Source organism: Beta vulgaris, chromosome 7 (assembly GCF_026745355.1).
Source record: "Beta vulgaris subsp. vulgaris cultivar EL10 chromosome 7, EL10.2, whole genome shotgun sequence".
In the NCBI taxonomy this organism is placed as follows: domain Eukaryota; kingdom Viridiplantae; phylum Streptophyta; class Magnoliopsida; order Caryophyllales; family Amaranthaceae; genus Beta; species Beta vulgaris.
In genome coordinates this window covers 14,394,369-14,414,566 of record NC_079208.1, presented here as the reverse complement: position 1 = coordinate 14,414,566, position 20,198 = coordinate 14,394,369, and the positions used below count along the sequence as shown (strand labels likewise).

At 35.8% G+C, this 20,198-nt stretch overlaps 3 protein-coding genes and 1 long non-coding RNA gene across 5 annotated transcripts; 3 read left to right on the top strand and 1 right to left on the bottom strand.

Annotated features, from left to right (window-relative positions):
- The first annotated feature begins 803 nt into the window (after positions 1–803).
- Positions 804–2,410, top strand: LOC104898811 (bifunctional riboflavin biosynthesis protein RIBA 1, chloroplastic). Its single transcript, XM_010685918.3, has 2 exons — positions 804–1,030; positions 1,132–2,410. The coding sequence occupies exons 1-2, from the start codon at positions 860–862 to the stop codon at positions 1,567–1,569; spliced, it is 609 nt and encodes a 202-aa protein (XP_010684220.2). The 5' UTR covers positions 804–859; the 3' UTR covers positions 1,570–2,410.
- A 3,779-nt stretch (positions 2,411–6,189) lies between these two features.
- Positions 6,190–8,203, bottom strand: LOC130592176 (uncharacterized). Its single transcript, XR_008970390.1, has 2 exons — positions 7,732–8,203; positions 6,190–6,466 (listed from the first exon to the last, which is right to left on the bottom strand). It is a non-coding gene; the product is annotated as an uncharacterized LOC130592176 (long non-coding RNA).
- A 938-nt stretch (positions 8,204–9,141) lies between these two features.
- LOC104898812 (uncharacterized) lies at positions 9,142–9,867 on the top strand. The gene has a single exon (XM_010685919.1). The coding sequence runs from the start codon at positions 9,142–9,144 to the stop codon at positions 9,865–9,867; it is 726 nt and encodes a 241-aa protein (XP_010684221.1).
- Positions 9,868–11,730: 1,863 nt separating this feature from the next.
- On the top strand, positions 11,731–19,674 carry LOC104898788 (UDP-glucuronic acid decarboxylase 1). 2 transcript variants are annotated; one of them, XM_057390937.1, is made up of 7 exons: positions 11,731–12,654; positions 12,798–12,940; positions 13,044–13,123; positions 17,802–17,885; positions 18,001–18,075; positions 18,990–19,082; positions 19,206–19,674. In XM_057390937.1, exons 1-7 carry the CDS (start codon positions 12,023–12,025, stop codon positions 19,410–19,412), a joined length of 1,314 nt encoding a protein of 437 aa, XP_057246920.1. In that variant the 5' UTR covers positions 11,731–12,022; the 3' UTR covers positions 19,413–19,674. The 2 variants fall into 2 exon arrangements, with proteins under 2 accessions (XP_057246920.1, XP_057246919.1); XM_057390936.1 differs by having other exon boundaries at positions 11,732–12,650; positions 12,794–12,940.
- The last annotated feature ends 524 nt before the right edge of the window (positions 19,675–20,198 follow it).

Genomic DNA, 20,198 nt, shown 5'->3' with positions numbered 1-20,198 from the left:
TCCTTCTCATTTCTTCTTCACTATCTATCTCTGAAGAACCGTTGTTGCTGCCGCTTTTTACCACCGCGACTGCCGCCTCCTCTACTCACTCACCGACGATCCTTCACTCTTTTTCTCATATGCACAGGTATTTTTTCTGTTTTCCTTTTTTTCGATTGAATTGGGATTTTTGCTTGATAAGTTGAAAATCTTGGTTTCAATTTTGGGGTTGTTGTTCGATTTGAATTTGGGGTGGAAATTTCGAATTCGGGTGGATTAGGTGATTTGGGTTCATAAACTAGTTCGAATTTTGTGGGGGTTTTATACTTTTCTTCAAAAATTTTGGAATAAATCGAATTTGGGGGTTAATTTTGGGGTAACATCCTGCATATCATACTTTAAACTTTTGTGCTCGAGATTCCGATCTCATCGTCGCTGGCCATCGGAAAATCGGAACGAACTGGTTTTAGTCTTTGCGACTGTCAATCGTAAGAACTATCCAAAACATGAAAGTCCTTTGCTTAAAAATCACCCACGTGAACTTGTGTATCGTCTAGAGAGCCAAATTTATGGCCAAGCCTACCCTTGTCCGCATCATGTTAATGAACTTCCTTCCCCCAGGCTTTTCAATTAGAGCTCTTTCACGTTTTGTGAATGATTCTGAGAACAGTGACATTCTTGATTTATTCATTCAAACACCGGATTCAGAGCAAAATGTTGTATGTATATATGCTTTTTTGCAGTAATATGCTTAGGGGATTACTTATTATGTAGTTCCTGAAGTTTAAAATACTAGCGATTTGCTTTGGTAACCATGGTGATGTTGCAGATTGTGATTGTTGTAGATGATGAAGATAGGGAAAATGAAGGAGATCTGATAATGGCTGCAGAGTTAGCAACACCTGAGGCTATGGCCTTCTTTGTGAAGTATGGAACTGGGATTGTGTGTGTCAGCATGAAAGAAGATGATCTACAGAGGTTACAATTGCCTCTAATGGTGGCAAGCAAAGACAATGAGGACAAGCTTTGCACTGCATTTACAGTTACAGTGGTATGTAGTGTGTTTCAACATGGTAAAGAATGATTGTTGAATTAATTTCTTCCTCTTGGCTATGTACTGTTGGCTTGACTAAAGCAATATGAAATCTGTAGGATGCGAAACATGGTACGACCACCGGTGTGTTAGCTCATGATAGGGCAACTACCGTAAAGGCCTTGGCATCGATGGACTCCAAGCCCGAGGACTTTAACCGCCCTGGCCATATCTTTCCATTGAAGTATAGAGAGGGTGGTGTTCTGAAGAGAGCTGGACACACTGAAGCTTCTGTCGATTTTGCCATGCTAGCTGGATTAAATCCTGTTGCAGTTATTTGTGAGATTGTGGTTGATGATGGCTCAATGGCTAGATTGCCCAGGCTTCGTGAATTTGCACAGAAGGAAAACCTCAAGATAGTATCCATTGCATATCTAATAAGGTATTTAGTCACATTTTTCTCATCTAAAACATTTCCCTGCTTCCCTTTTTACTTTTTTCTTATACAAATAAAGAACAATGACATTTCATACATGTCAGAGGCTGAGGTTAAATAGTGAATTCAGACTTTAAGGCTTCTTAAGTGTATGTATAGGTACACTTGTATGTTGAGGATAGGATGCAACCATGCAGTGAGCGCAGAGCAAAGTACTTTGCTCTTTACCAATTTTTTTGTTGGAGACGAGATCAGATGATTAGTAAATATAAGCAAGGTCACAGTCTCTTCTATCAAGAAAAAAGTAGAAAACACTAATGCATCTAGAGTCAAGAATTCATCTAGTGAGAGCTATGAAAGAAACATAAAACTCATATATAGAAGAGGATGTTGTATATGCAGGATGGAACTCATATCTGAATTATAATTTCTCCGAATCTTCAAGGTAGTAGGCTGTTGTACATGTGTTGGATCTGTGAAACGCTGCTCATCAACATCTATTCTTTGTATATATATGACTTTTTTTAAGATCTTATTTCTGATGTGTGTTTCTGAAAAAATGCAGGATATTGAGAGGAGAAAAGGGCCTCAAAGATTTTTGGTATAGTTTTGCAATTTCCAGATTTATGTTCTTTTTATTTTGCAATTATTGATCTTTTTTTGGGTTGAATTTGCAGATTGAATTGCGTTCAAGTTGAAGTTTTATGTTGAAGATTCACTGAAGGTTGAATGTCGGTTGAAGATGGAATTTCTACATATTTTTTATTTTTTTATTTCATCTTCTGAATGTTTGTATCAATTCGTCAAAATTGTTAGTAATAAGATTATACTTCTAATTTCCTTTATTAATTTATAATGTTATTTTTTTTTGGTGATGTAAGAATGTGCTTGTAACTGTTACTGTACTAATAACACAATGTTGACGCTTACAAGTGTCTATATAGTAGCTTCAAATTGCGACATATTCAATTGCAATGATGCTAAAAAGCCTCAACATTTTCGAAGCCTATGAGTGTCGTTAATTATCGATGGCTAAATGTTCGCTGCTCCTTTAGGGAGTCAATAATTTTTTATTTTGATGCTTATAAACGTCAAAAAATCCCAAAAAAATTGTCGAAAATGTGAAAATTCTAGTTATTGTTGCATCTAAAAACATCCTTTAGCGACAGACTTATGGTTGCATTAGATGCAACTTAAAATTAGAGACAAACTTATGGGTGCCTCTAAATATAAATGGTCTTATCACCAACGTAACATGTGTGCCCCAAAAATATGGCATTAGAGGCAACCTATAATTAGCGACTGTCTGATGGTCGCCTCTAAATGTAAGTGGCTTTAGCAACAATTCAAGTTTTGTGCCTCAAAAAGGTGGGATTAGGGGCAACCAACAATTAGCAACACCATAACTTGTTTGTCTCTAAAAGGTGGCATTAGAGGCAACCAACAATTAGCAACACCATAACTTGTCTGTCTCTAAAAGGTGGCATTAGGGGCAACCTATAATTAGCGACGGACTAATTAGAGGCAGCGAGAAAATTGCTTCTAAACACCATTAGAGGCTACAAGTATATATTTAGATGCAATTTTGGATTGCCTCTATATGTAGTTTTTTTTGTAGTGTAAGTATGATTTTAGTCTGCACTTCCTAATGAATTTCTATTCCACCCGCATAATGTTAACTAAGTTTTTGGTTTGCGTCAGTTTATAACCTTGAGTTAATGGGTAAAATATGTTATTGCTTTAATTCACACCACTTACTTGGTTATACGTTTTAATTCATAAGCATGCTAGTAGTCTGTGTAATTTTGCCTTCAATAGTAGAATATAGTAGGGCTATTTTACATGCTGACATGTTTCATTAGTAATTGTTGTGCTTTTGTCAAATAATACTATGCGTATGGCTGTAGTGCTTTTATCATATAATGTTATCCTCCGAAATACTATGTGTCGAGTCGTATAAAAATAAACTGCTATAGTTTAATTAATATGTATGTTATTTTTGTTTAAAGGTTGAGAATGCATTATTTTAGATACTTCTTACATAGTACCGAGTTCTTAACTTTATTATTTCTAGTGTTATAATCATTATTATTTCTATTAGTATTATCTTAAATGCATTACTTAAGATGATTTTATGAGCACTATTAATTTTATGCCTTTATATGGCTAAAGTTTTAAAAGAATTACTATTCTTATAAAGGAGGATTATTTCCGAAAGATTTTTTTCTTAGTTATATGATCTTTTATGATCACAATTTATAAAGAGGCCACGGCTTGTTATTTACTAACAAGAACGGTAGCTATTATATTATTATTTACCCATGTACTTTTTGTATAAGTCATGTGAACAAGGTAGTTCCCCTCGTAATAGACTCATTAAGGAATACTAAACTTGGGGGGTGTGCACACTTTAGGAAAGGTACCTAGGCAAGGAAAAGGAGTTTTATTAAAGTTATATACGTTATATTATACAAGTATCCAAGGAATTTATACAAGTTATTTCAAGTATCCAAGGAAGGTTTCTATGAGTATTTTGAATGTTTAGTAAAGTATTTAAATTTCCGCATATACATGTACTCAGTATTTTTACTGACACGCATTTTGTTTTGTTTGTTTTATGGCTTTGTTCCTGTGATGATCCTTTTGGTGAGCAGATTTTTCAGGTTGATTGATGCATACTACATATGGGGGAGCTAGTGAGGAGTACTACATAGCTTAGTTTAGTAGTTATTATTCTTATATTTCCCTTTGTCATAGTTGAAACAATAAATTTTTATTTATTGATAAAGAGAAGTTATTTTTATTAATTCCGTTGCATTGTTAATTTAGTAGTTAGTAGTTTTAGCCTTTAACGTTATCACGTGGCGGTAATACTCTCAAGTTTCTCAAGTGTTTATATTAAAATATATTCTTTATAAAGAGAGAAATTTGGGGGTGTTACAACATGCACACAAACTGTCCCTCACTGTCGAAGGGTATGAGGCTCAGAGAGAGAGAAAACGACGAGGGAGAAAGAGAGAGAGGAGAGAGAATCTAAGAGAGGAAAAGAAGCAACTGAGGGAGAGAATGAGAGAGAGAGAAGACTGAGAGGGAGAGGGAGAGAGATTAGGGTTTTTTCTGAATTTTTAGTATATTGCTGCGGTTCTTGACAAAAACCGCAGCAATATCATTAAAAAAATATTAAAAAAACGTATAAAAGGCGTGTGAGTTAGGTTTTTTTTCCCTCACATTCATTCTCTCACTCCTCACCCGCCGTTTCCCTTTCATTCTCTCACTCCTCACCCTTCACCCTCACTCTCACTCTCACTTTCATGATGATTCACTCTCATTCTCACGGCTCACCCTCATCCTCACCCTCCTCAGTCCAACGAGTCGTCAGCCACCATCTTCGATCAACGAGTGTGAGTCGGTCGTTCACTATATCTTCGAACAACGCGTGTCACTCGGCCGTTTGCATCTTCCTACGTGATTTCGAGACTTCGGGATTTCGCCAACCACCACTTCACATCCGCCTGTGCTCGTCGAAATCTGTCTGCGGTCGAAATCTGTTTGCGTCCGAAATTCGGTTGAGTTTCTCTCTCTTCTTTGTGCGACGAGCAGTAATTGCCGTGCATTTTGATGATTTTCAGTTTTGATATTTTGTAATTAGTTGTTGTTTGGTTGTAATTAGAGGTTGTTGTTTGGTTGTAATTAGAGGTTGTTGTTTGGTTGTAATTGGAGGTTGTTTACTTTTTATTCTTGATTTTGTTAGATATCTTCACTCCTTAGTGCAATAAGTTGATTTCTTGGATTTTTGTTTTTTGTTAGAGATTTCTTGGATTTCTTAGTTTTGTTTTGTTTTTCAGATCTCTTAATCCTTGATATTTTTCATTTTTTTTTTCAAGTTTTTGTATTTTTGGTTTTTTAGTGCAGCTTATTTTTTTTGTTATATTTTTGGTAATCACTTCCTGGTTTGCAGTGGTTAATGGCGGGGTAGACCAATGGTCTTAGGGATGGGTATAGTTGGTAGGGTCTTGGGTACAGTTTTTGTTCCAATGGGGAGGACTGTATTAGACATCGGGTCATAACATGTCAGATACCCATTAACTTTGGAAAAAACAGAGAATAGGGCCAAAATTTGCCCTATTTGTTACTTTCTTCAGTAGAAACTCTCTTCTTTACCTGTAGTAAAAGAAGACCATCTTGTTCTTTTCCTATGGTAACTCTCTTCTTTACCTGTCAAAGAAATTATAAATTTCTCTCAGAAAAAGGTTAGACTTCCACTTATTCCCTCCGTTTTCTAGTAGTTTGCCATTATGAATTTAATGTTTATTGAATATATGAATTTAATGTGTATTGGGTGTTTGTAATAGGGTGTTGTTGTAGCTATGTAACATATTATAATGGTACTATAATTACAGAAAATTTACGGCTCGAGAAATTTAAATTTTTTTTATCTGCCCAACGTCTATTGCTGCTACAATATGTGTATTTTTTATTATTAAATACAGCATATTGCTGCGGTTTTCCCCAGAAACTGCAACAATATGCTGTATTATTCTGATATAAAATGCTAATATTGCTACGTTTTTGCCTAGAAATCGCAGCAATATATTAATTACCTATTGCTGCCCCCTTAATTGTTGTGCAGCCAAAATCGCCGCAATAGGCCACTAAAGGTGTAACACCCCCACGACTCCTCCTTTTATAAACTAGGAGAAATTGCGGGAGTTGTTATGCCACGCATGATAATACGTAAGGCTAATCAGATAATACAGCGGAAGTCTTTTAAAATAAACTGAAAATACTTTAATACAACGGAAATAAGAAAGTATGTAAATGAATTACAAACTCCGAGACTATCCCATACTAGTCCCATATTCAAAAGTCAAACCTTGACCCCATTGGTCAAGTAAAGTCAAATATAAAATTCAAGATAACTTAAATAAGAAAGTACTCGTGTACTAAAAACTCCCATCCGGATGCTTATGATTTCCATGCACATCAAGAACTTGTACCTGCAACTTCTTCTCTAAACTCTACTCACCAAATGGATCATCACAGGGTTGTTGAGGAAAAACACAACCAAAAGAAACAAAGAAACACATACATCAGCAACGCTGAGTACATAACACAACTAATTAACTAATGCGAGTAATACTGCATGCAATCCTCAATCACTTCGGCTTGCTCTTCTTACGACTCTACATGCGACAAGCATATAACTGAACTTACTAAATACTTTCTTTAATTATTATTTGGCAATGAACGGGCACCGTCCTCCTCTTGGAGTCATACGGACTACTATTCCTTGTGTAAGAGATCCCACACCTCTTACTAAAGTTCCATGAACTTTAAATAACTTGACTCGAGAATTTTAAGCTTGTTAGTAATGAACGAGGGTGAGAGTGAGCCTCTAGACTCAACATCTCAGAGATAAAGAATGCGAGTGACACCTAGTCACTCAAGGATCTTGATAATTTGGAATTCCATAAACTTGCTTGATAAAATAAAAGCATTAACATCGTCATGCTAAGCTATATGTAGGAGTATAGTTTCACACTAACTCCCCCTTATGTTCAATACTCATGGGGGATCCATCCCAAGAGTTTTATTGCCAAAGCCCATTATGTGAGACACAATCACAATAATACATCTAGCAAATAAATTAATTTCTTATCTTTCTTTAACAAGTGAATGCAACAAACACCATAATTAACTCAATTCTAAATTCTTTGAGACCTTGCTCATCTTATTACTTTAATGACTCCATGAGTCCTTTTTCTTACTTTCTTAAGGATCCATGATCCAATCATTGAGTCATTGCTCAATGATTCAACTACTTGTGAGTCCTTGCTCAATAACTTTAACTTGTGAGACCTTGCTCAATAACTTGAAAACTTGTGAGACCTTGCTCAACAAAATATAATTTCTCATGAGACCTTGCTCAATAATATATAAAACTTCTAATGAGACCATGCTCAATAAAATATATAATCTCAAATGAGACCATGGTCAATAAATTATATAACCTCGAATGAGACCATGCTCAATAAAATATTCATAGGCAAGCCATAACTTCAAGAGTAACTTTAATAACTTTAATCATGCTCAAAGGCAATAATCATCAATCACATGCTTTTCAAATATAGGAATAACTCAAAAGTTACATTCCTAATCTCCTTTCTAAGTTCTCAACATATACTCAAACAATTTCAAGGCATAAGCCTCTCCTTACTCCTCATGCTCAATAAAATATATATATCCTTTGAAACTACTAAACTCAAGGTCAAAGTGTATGTACCTTGATTACACAAAAATCAACAATCAAAAGTTTGACTGGCTTTAATTATTCTTGAAACCTACCAACAATAAAGTACTATCAATTAGTACTTCCAACAACAATTCAAAGCTACTAATAAATAAAAATCAGCATTCTTAAATAAATAATAAAGCTGATTTTTCCTTAAAAAAAAAAGCTTTAAAACTATTTTAAAGTCATAACTTGAAAACCTTTACTAGTAGGCAAAACTCACTATAAACTAGTACTTAAAACTTCATGAAAACTACTAATTTACTTAATAAATTATTGCTGTAAATTATTAAAATAACAATAACAATTTCTTCTTCTTTTTTTTTTTTTTACAAGTGGTTCAAAAACCACAAATCTGAAAACAGCACAACCACCGGCGCCACCACGCACCGCCTGCACCACCACCGACGCGGCAGTGGGCAGGGCGGTGCTTGTCGGCCCAGTCGTTGTCACCACTGTCATCGCGACATGTCCGGAACTCGTCGATCTCGCCGGCGAACCACCCTTGTGGTGGCCGGAAATCGTGAACAAAGAGGAGAGAGAAAATAAGGAAGAAAAACCCCAAAATTTCAGAAAAATAATTACCTTTTTGCTTCCCTTTGATATTTGCAAGATCTTCCTACAATTTTTAAAAACAAAAACTAGATTAGAACTTGAATCTTTGAAGAAATTACTTGAAGAAAACTTACTTGAGGAAAAACAAAGGTTTGAGAGAAAAGGAACTTCTTACTCCTTTTTGAAGAAAGTGGCTAGTGAAAAAAAGATGGGGAACTTTAGGTTTTCCCCCTTTTTATAGTAGTAGTCAATTTGGGTAAAAGACGAAAATGCCCTTACTCATCAAATTGCCAAAATACATTTGATGATCAATTTCCAAAATAATCTTCCTACTAATATTTATAAAATACTTTCTTGAAAATACTAAAATACTTCTTTGTGGAAATACTCAAATACTATTTTGGTAAAATGACCAAAATACCCTTCTGCTCTTAAATACCGAAATTAAATAGCTTTAATAATTAACAATGATTAAACTATTTAATTAAATATCTTAAAAATATGGGGGATTACAAAAGGACCGCAACAATAAGCATTTATTGTACTAGTGTTATGAATATTTTCGTATTGATCAATAAATCATGGATTTTTACCACATTATCTCGTGATATTTTTTTCGATGTTCATGATTTGCAGACTTCTGTGGATATTTGGAATTGTTTACAATCCCGTTTTATGCATGCGAGTATGGCACGTTCCATGGAATTGAAGGGTAAACCGTCTCATATTAAAAAGACAGGATCTCAGTCTATGTATGGTTACTTACGTGAGATAAAAGTCATTGTTGATTCTCTTGCTGCCATTCAGTGTCTCCTGTGTCTCATCAAGATTTAGTTCAGTTTCACTATGTTTGGTTTGGATCTTGATTCTGAGTATGATCATATTGTTACCACCTTGATTCATTATTATCCGTTTTTGCTTAACTTTGATGATTTGCGTCCTAAGTCGCTGCTTCATGAACAACGTCTCAAAAGCTCCAAGGATGGGTCTGATTCACCCTCTCATCATGCCTTGGTAGCTGTTCAGTTCTCTGGTTCTGGTTTTTCCAATAAAAATACTTCTGGGAGTAGAAATAAAGGCAAGAATAATAAGAATAAAGGTTGTAATAATGATCGCAATTCCAACAACCGCGACAATGGTGGTCAATCTAATGCTCGTGGCTCCGGTAACAATAATACTAATGCTAGTCTTGGACGTCAAAATGGTATGAGTACATATTCTAAATTTTCATTAGCTAGTATTCCTTGCATTGATTCTATTACTAATGATCCATCCTCAGCACGGTATAATCCGTCAAGCGGCAATTTAAGCTCTACCCCTACTTTCGATACTTGTGGTCTTTGTTGGTTTCCAGGTCATCAAGTGGCTTATTGCCCTCAACGATTTAATTCCATCTTCGTTTCTTCTGCCCCATATAGTGTCACTCAAGCTTGTACTGCATTGTTTGTTGGTGGTGAAGCAAATGACTCGGTTTGGTACCCAGACTCTGGAGTTGCATCCCACATGACTACTCAAGATGGTAAACTTTCTGTTATTCTTTCTTACGCTGGGTCAAGTTCTGTTGTAGTTTGAAATGGTACCTCTCTCCTTATTAAAAGTATTTTTAATTTGACTTTCAAAACTTCAAGTCGTCCTCTTACTATGTCTTCTATCTGTCATGTCCCTAAATTGAAACACAATATATTATTCGTCAACAGTTTGTGTCAAGAAAATGATCGTGTTGTGTGTTTTAATAAAAACTCTAGACAACGGGGGAGGTTCTGCTTAAGGGATCCAGTAAGCAAGGTGTCTATCCCATTCAACTCAAACTTGTCACAATTGCATCTTCCGTTCCTGCTTTTCTAACTACTGAGGAGTCGAGAGATGTTTCACATGCTCGTCTTGGTTACACTTCCTCTAGAGTTTTAGGATCTTTATGTTCCAATAAGTCCATCTCATGTACTTCCAAATTTCATGATGATTCCGTTGGTTGTAAGTTAGGAAAAGTACATCGATTACCTTTTGAATTTGTTGAATATTGTTCTCCTTATCCATTATGGGTCTGTTTGGCACTAGCGTTTGAGGTAGCGGTAGCGGTTTGACAAGATTAAAACGCTACTAAAGAAAATTATGAGTATTTGGTAAGGTAGTAGTTGTAGTAGCAGGTAGTAGTTGGAGTAGATTATGAGTAGCGGTTGTGGAACGTTACTACAAGTAACGTTTGAAATTTAGAGGTAGCGGTCTAGCAAATAAACACTATATAATAACATAGGGTAGAATTGTTAATCAATGTTTTTTATTAATTTTTTCGAGGATTGAATATTTTCTTAGATTTATACATTTGTTTGAGCCGCTAAAAAGTTATTCATTCCTTTTTGTGCAACTTCTTTGAAAAAATAAATATTGAATTTATTGCACGAACATATGAAATTGTTGTAAATCATTTCATATTAAAATAAATGTCATTTATTGCCTTTTACAATTTCAACAACTACTTTTGCCAAACACTTCTGATTAAACAACTAATCTAATCGCTAATCGTTGACAGCTACTAGTAGACAACTAGCAGCTATCTCCAACAGCTACAACTACTGCAACCGCTAACAGCTACTAGAACCATCACTAGTTTTGCCAAACATACCCTATATAAAATTCAATGATCTTTGGCAATATCCTGTTTTGTCAAATCAACTTTATCCATATTATGTTGTGTTTGTTGATGATTTTCGCGCTATTCATGGATTTATCCTTTACATTGCAAATCAGAAGTTCACTCTCGATTAATGATTAGGTACAGAATGTAACTTTTGCCTAAATAAATCTTATACCAAAAAACTTGACGCTCAACCCATCTCGACGCCTTAACCCAAAACAAACCTTTCTTTTTAGACAAAAACTCAACCAGATCTATAATCACCTCTAATAGAATCCATTCTCTAAAGCTAACACAATCTTTACTCCATCTTCTCTTACTTACATGTAGGGGTGTGCAAAAATATCCGATTCGAAAATCCGCCGATCCGATCCGAAATTTCTGATATCCGATCCGATTTTAAGATTTCGGATATTTCGGATCGGGTATCCGGAAAAAATTTCGGGTTTTCGGATCGGATACGGATCGGGATTTTTCAAAAATATCAACGGACCCGATCTGAAAACCCGGTGATCCGGTCCGAAAACCCGATATCCGATCCGAAAACCCGGTGACCCAATCCAAAAAGTTCGGATATCCGAAAATTTCGGATCGGATTCTGATCGCAATTTCCCTGATTCAAAATTTTCGTATATCCATATTTTCGGATCAGATCCGATATCCGACATTGAACACCCCTACTTATATGCATGAGGATTCCATTGGTTCTAAAAGCTCCCTTTTTTTTTGATAGAGTTCCAAGTTTCCAAAAGTTGTAAGCCTAAATTATAGGAAAAAAAGGGACCCCTATGGCGGGGCTTTGCTTGCTTTCCACAATTGTGACTCCGCGTAACTACTTTTCAATGACTAGACTATTTCTCCCACGCTATTCTCTTACATGCCAACTGCTTCAGCTCCTCTTTCATTCTTCACTCATCACTCATCTTTGCAAGCGAAAACCCTCTTTACTCCAGAAAACCCTAATCTCAGGTAATTCTCTATCTGAACTACTTATAGGATTTTATATTCTAAGAATTTCAAAGACCCGATTGAAATTCCGTTAAAATTCGAAGATCTTGGATTGAAATTTGATGTTAATTTTATAAAATAGATAAAATGAAACAACTTCACAAACAAAGTAGTGGGAATACGAATAGGAGAGATGAAGAAATACCCATGTCCCAGAATTCGCCATATTCGCCAAAAACGCAAAAATACCATAGATCTTTCCCTAGATCCATAAATTACCTACTCAAAGAGCAAAGATTGTTGTTTATCTTAGTGGGTATTTTAATTGGTGCCACTTTTTTTATTCTACAACCCACTTTGTCCCGCATTGGTCCGCAAGATTCAAATTTCCCAAAATCTTCAGTTTTGGGTAAGTGGGAGACAAATGATCTGGGTTCGTATCCGAGGCATCAGAGTAATTGGGTTGGTGGGAAGGTGGGAAGAGTTCCAGCCGGGATCGGAAGGCGGAGAATGAGGGTTGTGGTAACTGGAGGAGCTGGATTTGTTGGGAGTCATTTGGTGGATAAGTTAATTGCAAGAGGGGATGATGTTATTGTAATTGATAATTTTTTCACTGGAAGGAAAGAGAATGTGGTTCATCATTTCGGGAATCCTAGGTTCGAATTAATTCGTCATGATGTTGTTGAACCAATTCTCCTTGAAGTGGATCAGATTTATCACTTGGCTTGCCCTGCGTCTCCGGTTCATTACAAGTATAATCCTGTCAAGACAATCATATCCTTTTGTTATATTTGTTGTGTGTTTTTTTTTTCTTTTCTGAATGCTATGTTTTTTTTTTTTTTAATTATATAAGCTGAGATTTGTTTCTTAGTGCTTTTTCGCAATTAATATGTATTGAGGTCCTTGACTATGATTACAAGACCAATGTGATGGGTACTCTTAACATGTTGGGACTTGCTAAGAGAATTGGTGCAAGGTTTCTTCTGACTAGCACAAGTGAGGTGTATGGAGACCCGCTTGAGCATCCACAGAAAGAAACATATTGGGGGCATGTCAATCCCATTGGTAGGTTTTGTATCTCGACAATCTAAACATTTTATGTTTCCTTCTTGATTACCTTACTGGGCATGATAACCGGCAAGTTTCTGAAGTACCTTTTACTTTGTAGGTGTGAGGAGTTGTTATGACGAGGGAAAGCGAACTGCTGAAACTTTGACAATGGATTATCACCGAGGTGATGGTGTTGAGGTACTTTAGTCTGTTACATAGACTATGATGAAGTTTTAAATTCTTTTCAAGGGGATACAAACAGAATTTTACACTTACAAAGTTTATTACTACGTATATTCATGATAAGCACTCTTTTAGAAGTGTATATTTGATGGAATTACTCCAAAATTGCTATGGCCTTTCATACAATAGAATTGCTCGAATCAATGTATTCTAATATGGTTTTCTAAATGGTTGATGGAAATAACTTTCTCATCCTTTTTTCTTCTTCTCCATGACAGTTCCCCGCCCTATGTTATCTATGCTCATAGATGGGCAGTGGGCACTTCCTTCTTCTCTTGTTCTTTAAAGTGTTAGGTCTGTACCTGTAATCAATTGGACAAAGTTTCTATCTGTACAGGTCAAAAAAACTGTAGTCTTGTACACTTGTGAATGTTCTTTTTGTTAGACAGTTGATGTTGAATTTGCACATTGATGCATAGTGCTTACTCTACTTCAACTGAGGAAGCAATAGTTTTATTATCTCTTTCTTTGTCACAATGCTTTTCCTGCAGTGACATGCATATATAATGTTATTTACCTGCATACTATTGAAGTATATAAATTTAAGTGTTTATGTAATCTCTAAGGTTATTTTTGTCAACTTTTAGCGACCTATGTCAAATGGCCAATTAGCACATATATAAGAAGGCGAACAACAACTGAAATAGTATGGTGTGTTGGAGCAGATGGAGGGCTAGATGGTTTTTCGTTTCACCTTTGGGGTGCAGTGACTGTCCATCTGCAAGTATATCTCTGAATATACTTTTATAATTCAAGGAGCTATTAAGGATATTGAAAATAAGTTCTTTATATCCTCATCCATATCATGTAGATCTGATTCCAGCAGTAGGTAGGAGTTTTTTCAATTGGCTCCTGACTTTCATGCTAAAGTGTGAGAGTTTTTTCACCAGACTCATTGAATTTTATTATCCTTTTGATGAATTGACCTGGTGGTCTATGTATCCTTATTCCTTTTTCTTTGTGCGAGCATTTTAAAGGAAAAACACTGTTTTAGTAAAACTGATAATCTCAGAGTAATAAATTCTGAGTTTTTCCTTTCCTTTTTTCTGTCTAGGGGAAAACTTTCTGAGTTTTTTGTGGTGCTGATCAACTTTTGTGGAAGAAACAGAATTTTTGGAAGTCTTAAATGAGGAAGGACCTCTAATTTATGCAGACTGCTCTATTTGATGCCTACAATACACACTTATCTATACTACCCAATTTGGATAAGGAAAGTATCCTCTGTCGCATCCTCGAGGATTTTTCTGTATAATTTTACATAGTATCTAATGGAGCTACTGAACAGAAAATTTGAATTAATTTTCTCATCGCCATGATAAGATGTACAAAGAACTTAATATGCTTCTGCATACATGTTCTGTACTTTTATTGTTCTGGGTTAATCTCCAGATCTCTGTTTATAAACACCCTCTTTTACCATATGTGAACTGAGAAAAAATGTGGGGACAGAACACAGAAGAGTTTTTTAAAATGCTTCTGCAGTCATTTGGCCCTTTGATCCCTTGGTTCAAGCTAGATCCCTCTTTCCCTTCTTTTCTCCATCCTTTCTTATAATTTAGGAAAAATTGTAAACAATCACATAATATATGTCTAGGTTTTTGAACAACTATATATATATAGGTAGGATCTACTGAACACTAACCTTAAGGTGAAAATTGAAAACCGGTCTTTTTGCAGATTTTTGCTCATTTTATTTTAAGAAACTTTTGCTCATTTTTGCTCATTTTAGAAACTTTTGTCCATTTTTTTTTCTCATTTTATGTTTTCACTCATTTTAAGAAACTTTTGCTCATTTTATGTTTTTTGCTCATTTTAAGAACTTTTTGCTCATTTTAAGACTGTTTTCAGCATAAGGAGTGGTTTTCACGTGATTCTATTCTTATATATATATATATATATGTAATGGACATAGCTAATTACTAGTTTTTATTCTGGTAGTTGAATGGGGCCATTTACATACTTACATCTCTTTCCTCAGTTTCGTTCATTCATTTACCTCTCCCAACTTTAAATACCCTTTTGATAGATTCCAATCGCTCCTTCCGAAATTGTTGCATGACCATAATATTCCCATAAAAGATCTCTTTCCAACCATCCAAATAACGAAATGAATAATGTAGGGCTATTGAGTTTTGCAATTTGAGAGGAGTCTCGAGTTATTAGCTTTAAGCACTTGGTGAATGTTTATCGATATTTCAAATTAAGGTTTTTGGAGGTAATCATTTTAAATTTATTATATGTTATGCTATTAGACCTTTTGTCCTTTCCTATTTATTGAAGGATGTCATGTCCTTTTTGTTGATCATTGTGAGAGAGATCCACTCTAGTGGTCTAAAATCCCTAAAAGAAAAAATGGAGGATAGAGGGGGAGGTATTTAAAGATCAAGAAACTGAGGGGTGAAATAACATGAGGAAAATGGATAGAAAGGGTGTAAGTGGGTCTTATTTGAAAAACATTATATGTCTTTCATCTATCGGCAATATCTGCTATTAGGTAGCCATTTGAATACGGAGTTCCTTTGAAAACTAGACATATATCAGGTGGCTCACGAAATTTCCTCTAATATATTTTCGTTAGAGCTATAGGAAAAATAATTGAAGGGAAACTAAAAAGCAAGGATGAAGAAGTAATATAAAAAAGGAACTTTATGACTTACACCCCGAAAGTAAACTCCTGCAGACGAAGGGACCAAACCACTTGAGCCTTTTGAACTACTCTTTTGTCACTGCCTTTTCTGGTATACCCCTACAAGCCCATGGTAAAAGGGGGAGTTGAATATTCATCTGTCAATCCGGCCTGTATATTCTTTGCGGTCGAGAAAAGCTGCATGTAGCAAAGATGAAAATCAAACCATGAGCTTCCACATATAACAGGACTGCGGAACTAGTTTGCTAACAGAGATTGCAAACATCTTGAGAGCTAGCTAACCATAACGACCACCTTAGATACACCTCACTTGAAGTGCTTGCAACGCCTATTAGGAGATTTTAACAGTTCGAACTTCAAATAGCACATGACCATGAAAAGTCAGAGACAATCTAGACTTTAGAAGTTCCTTGGCATTCTCAGATGGTGACATGCTTTATAGATCAATGTTTTTTTGGGACAGTTCATGATAAGCCACATAAAGTCTAAACATTGGGGTTTTCAGAACTCGTGGCAAATTCCCTTGTATGTGTTTAAGCTATACGGAACACCTGCTAAGAAGATACTAGTTGTCTTGTGAATGGATAGGGTCATGGAGGGTTCATTGTGTATAGTAGCAATTGAGACAGTAGCTGGCTATCTCTCTGTTGGCAGAGATGCTTGATGGAGCTTGCAGATTACAGCAGCAGCAGAATCCTATTAGTCACTGAAGATTGACGCACTAACTCTTTTGGTAATAACTTCTCGGCAGAGTTTTGTGCAAGCTTTACTAATGGTGTTATCAAAACAATTTGTATGGCTGCAAATTTGCAAGGTGGATGCTGATTATATCTATTGAAAAAGTTAAAATGTGGATGTTGATTATATCTTTTAAGAAATTTATGATGTGAATTTTGAATTTTTGATAATAGATGGTTGATCAAATTATTTCAGTATTCAGTTGCCGGTAGCTCATTTACTCTGAGCCTACGGCAAGGAGACCGTAGGTAGAAGATGGTGATAGACTAGGGACAAGCTTGGGTCATGATCTGGATACCTACTTGACATAGACCCAGGTTTTTGGCAAGGAGACCTTAGGTCGAAAATGGTGATAGACTAGGGACAAGCTTGGGCCGTGATCTGGATACCTACTTGACATAGACCCAGGTGTTCTTTTTTTTTTTTTTCATTTTCTTTTCCGTGGAGTGAGGTGGGTGTACAGGGAAAAGCAGGAAGGAGAGATTCATAAAAAGGGTATGGATGAAAGTGGCTGTAAGAACATATTTCTTGATATCGTGACAAAATTTTAAGCACTTATATTTTCTTTGCTAGCAAAATATGTAGTTGGTTTTTTATATCTTGTTTTTCTTTGTTGTACTTTTCTAAGTACCTGTACTCCTTTACGAATAACTAGCTAGCAAATTGCAACAGATGATGATATCTTTTATTTGTTTGACACTATAAAATTGAAATTTCTTTAAGGATGAATTCATGAGAGGACATTTGTTATTGACTTTTCTGTTGTTCCATATATGACTTTAGAGGTGAAGCCACACAATTCATTGGAGGGGGGGAGGGCAATGATTAGTAATTTTATTGTAATATATAATATGAATACCAAACTCGAAAAAGAAAATGAGGATAGTTCGCCAATGCTTGTCATTGAACTTCTCTAAATAAGTTGTAGTTAGACATTTTGTTACTTAGTTCATAGTTGGTTTAAATTAGCTGGTTTCCTGGGAGCAAAAAGGAACCGTGGACTGTCTACTCTTTCGCAATAGTTGGGGATGGGAAAGTAGCAACCTTCTTAATGCAGCACATTTGGGACATGAAATATCTTAATCATAAAGTAATATGAATAAGCTTCTCTTATCTCTTGGATGTGTTGCAATGTTGGGATTATTGAGAACTTGTACTGACATGTCATGCACATGGCTTGTTCTCAACTTACTCTGTTGTGTTATTTTGCTATTCCATGTTTGATGTGATCCCATATTCTCTTTGCAGGTGCGTATTGCACGTATTTTCAATACATATGGGCCTCGGATGTGTTTAGATGATGGACGTGTTGTTAGCAATTTCGTTGCTCAGGTCTTGATCTTTAGTTTTTCTTTTTACGGGAGTTGATGTTATTTCTAATTACTTTTCTCTTGGGCTGTCAACTAGTATGCATGAAACCTTTTGACCTTTTAAGGTTTTTTGGCAGGCTATCCGTAAGGAAGCGATGACAGTTTATGGTGATGGAAAGCAAACTCGGAGTTTTCAGTATGTGTCTGACTTGGTATGTGATACGCTCCGCTTTGTCTGGGTGTAATTTATATGAATTTCAAGTTCATTAAACACCTATTACTTGGTGTTTGGACACTTCCTGTCATGCACCAATATTTGATTATTTTAGTTACAGTCTTCTTTCTGTCAAGCTCTTTACAAAAGACTGGTTAAGAGAGATTAATCGGCAATAGGATTTGAGTTAAGCTATTTTATGTTCAAGCCTCTCTAGCTGACTAGCAGATCTTTATATAAAAGACTAGGTCACACTGGCTTCTAAATTCATATGACTATGCTTTGAATAGATAAAATACTCCGATCCTTCCCCCACAATTTTTTTATTTAAAAAAGATCCATTTTCTACTGTTCAGCTTGGTGCAATTCGAACTTATTATAGGACATTTCTCATTAAAATTCAACTTAATGCTTTGGTCAAAGTTTTGTTTCCCTGGAAAGATTTCCAGGAAGAAATGTGAAAGGTTCATTTAATTGGTATGATCATGCATATCTTTCTCATCTCACTATGAAGACTCTTAGGGCATGTTTGGTTCACTATTTTTGTTCCAAGAATTAATTCAACCCCTCATCAATCCATTACCATTATTTGATGGTAATGGATCCCTCGAATTTGTTACCTTCCCCTTCCCCTCAAGTAACAAATTCCGTGATTTGGTGGTTATGGTCACCATTCATTTTCATTCCTTGGCTTGAACCAAAGACTCAATAAAGTTAACCATTTTTATTACCATTTTCCTCCTCTGTTCCATTTCCTTTCATTCAATATCTTGAACCAAATGATCCCTTAGAATATCTGACACAAGTTCATAATTTCAAGTATCAACCTAGTCAATGACTCAATGGCCACTCTATGGTCCAAGTACTTTTTTTGTTCTGAACACTGGATAATACATCATATCTTCTTATCAGGTTGACGGACTAATGGCACTAATGGAAGGTGAACATGTTGGCCCTTTCAACCTTGGAAATCCTGGAGAATTCACCATGTTGGAGCTTGCAGAGGTATATGTTTGTCCCTCAACTCTCTAGTTCATTCCTCGGTCTCTCTCTCTGTTTTGGTTTCCCTGTCAGCGTGGTCAAAGCTAATTCTATATCAATGTTTGTCAAAAAATCTCCGTGTAACAGGTTGTCAAAACAACAATTGATCCAAGTGCAAGTATTGTATTTAAATCAAATACAGCTGATGATCCTCACAAAAGGAAACCTGATATCAGCAAAGCAAAAGAGCTCTTGAACTGGGAGCCCAAAGTGTCATTGAGAGATGGGCTGCCTCTTATGGTGGCCGATTTTCGGAATCGGATTCTAAATCTGGAGGAAGGCAATGCACACTAAACAAAAATTTAGTAGAAACAGTGTATAGTGTGCAAGAGTTGTTTAATTAATTAAGGTGCTGTCATCCCTTATTCACTTTATTTTTCTAGAAATATGCAGCTGTTTGTCTATCATATCAGCTCTTTGTGAACTCAACGAGCATCCGCAGAAAGTATTATGGCATTTTCCCACATAAGAATATGTTGCACCATCTATGCTTGTGCTCTTTTACGAACATTTTTGCCCTCATATCCATATATGGTAGAAATAATCTTCGTAGGTATTTTCTCTTTTTTTACACTTTTTTTTGTAGTTTTTTTTGGTGAAAATGTTTGTCTTACATTTCACTTTTCGAGCATATGACTTATTGTGATTTGGGAACCGTAGGTGAGTATATTGGCATTATAAAGAAAATTTGTTTCAGTTTGGTGTCACTTATTACACGACACTATCCAATCTCATTTTCCAGTGGAGCAAAGTCAACTTGTCGGCCTTAATTGGTATGTAAGTTGAACGTGGCTGGCATTTTCTTGATTCTTCCTCCTTCCCTCGAATCAACTTCCTTTACCCTCTTTCTCCCTTTACTCTTTTGCTCCTCTCCATATTTCAGAATTTTGATGTTGTTTATGCTAAAAACAATAGTGTGAGTGGAATTAGCAAGTAAGTCTTGGCTAATTGGATGTGAGTATGATGAATGTTTGGTTGGTTACCCAAATGGGTTGTTACTTTCAAAACAAGAAGACTCTAGAGCTTTTTTGGGTAAATCCTCTCTAATGCTTGACTCGATGGTTGACCAATAGAAAACAA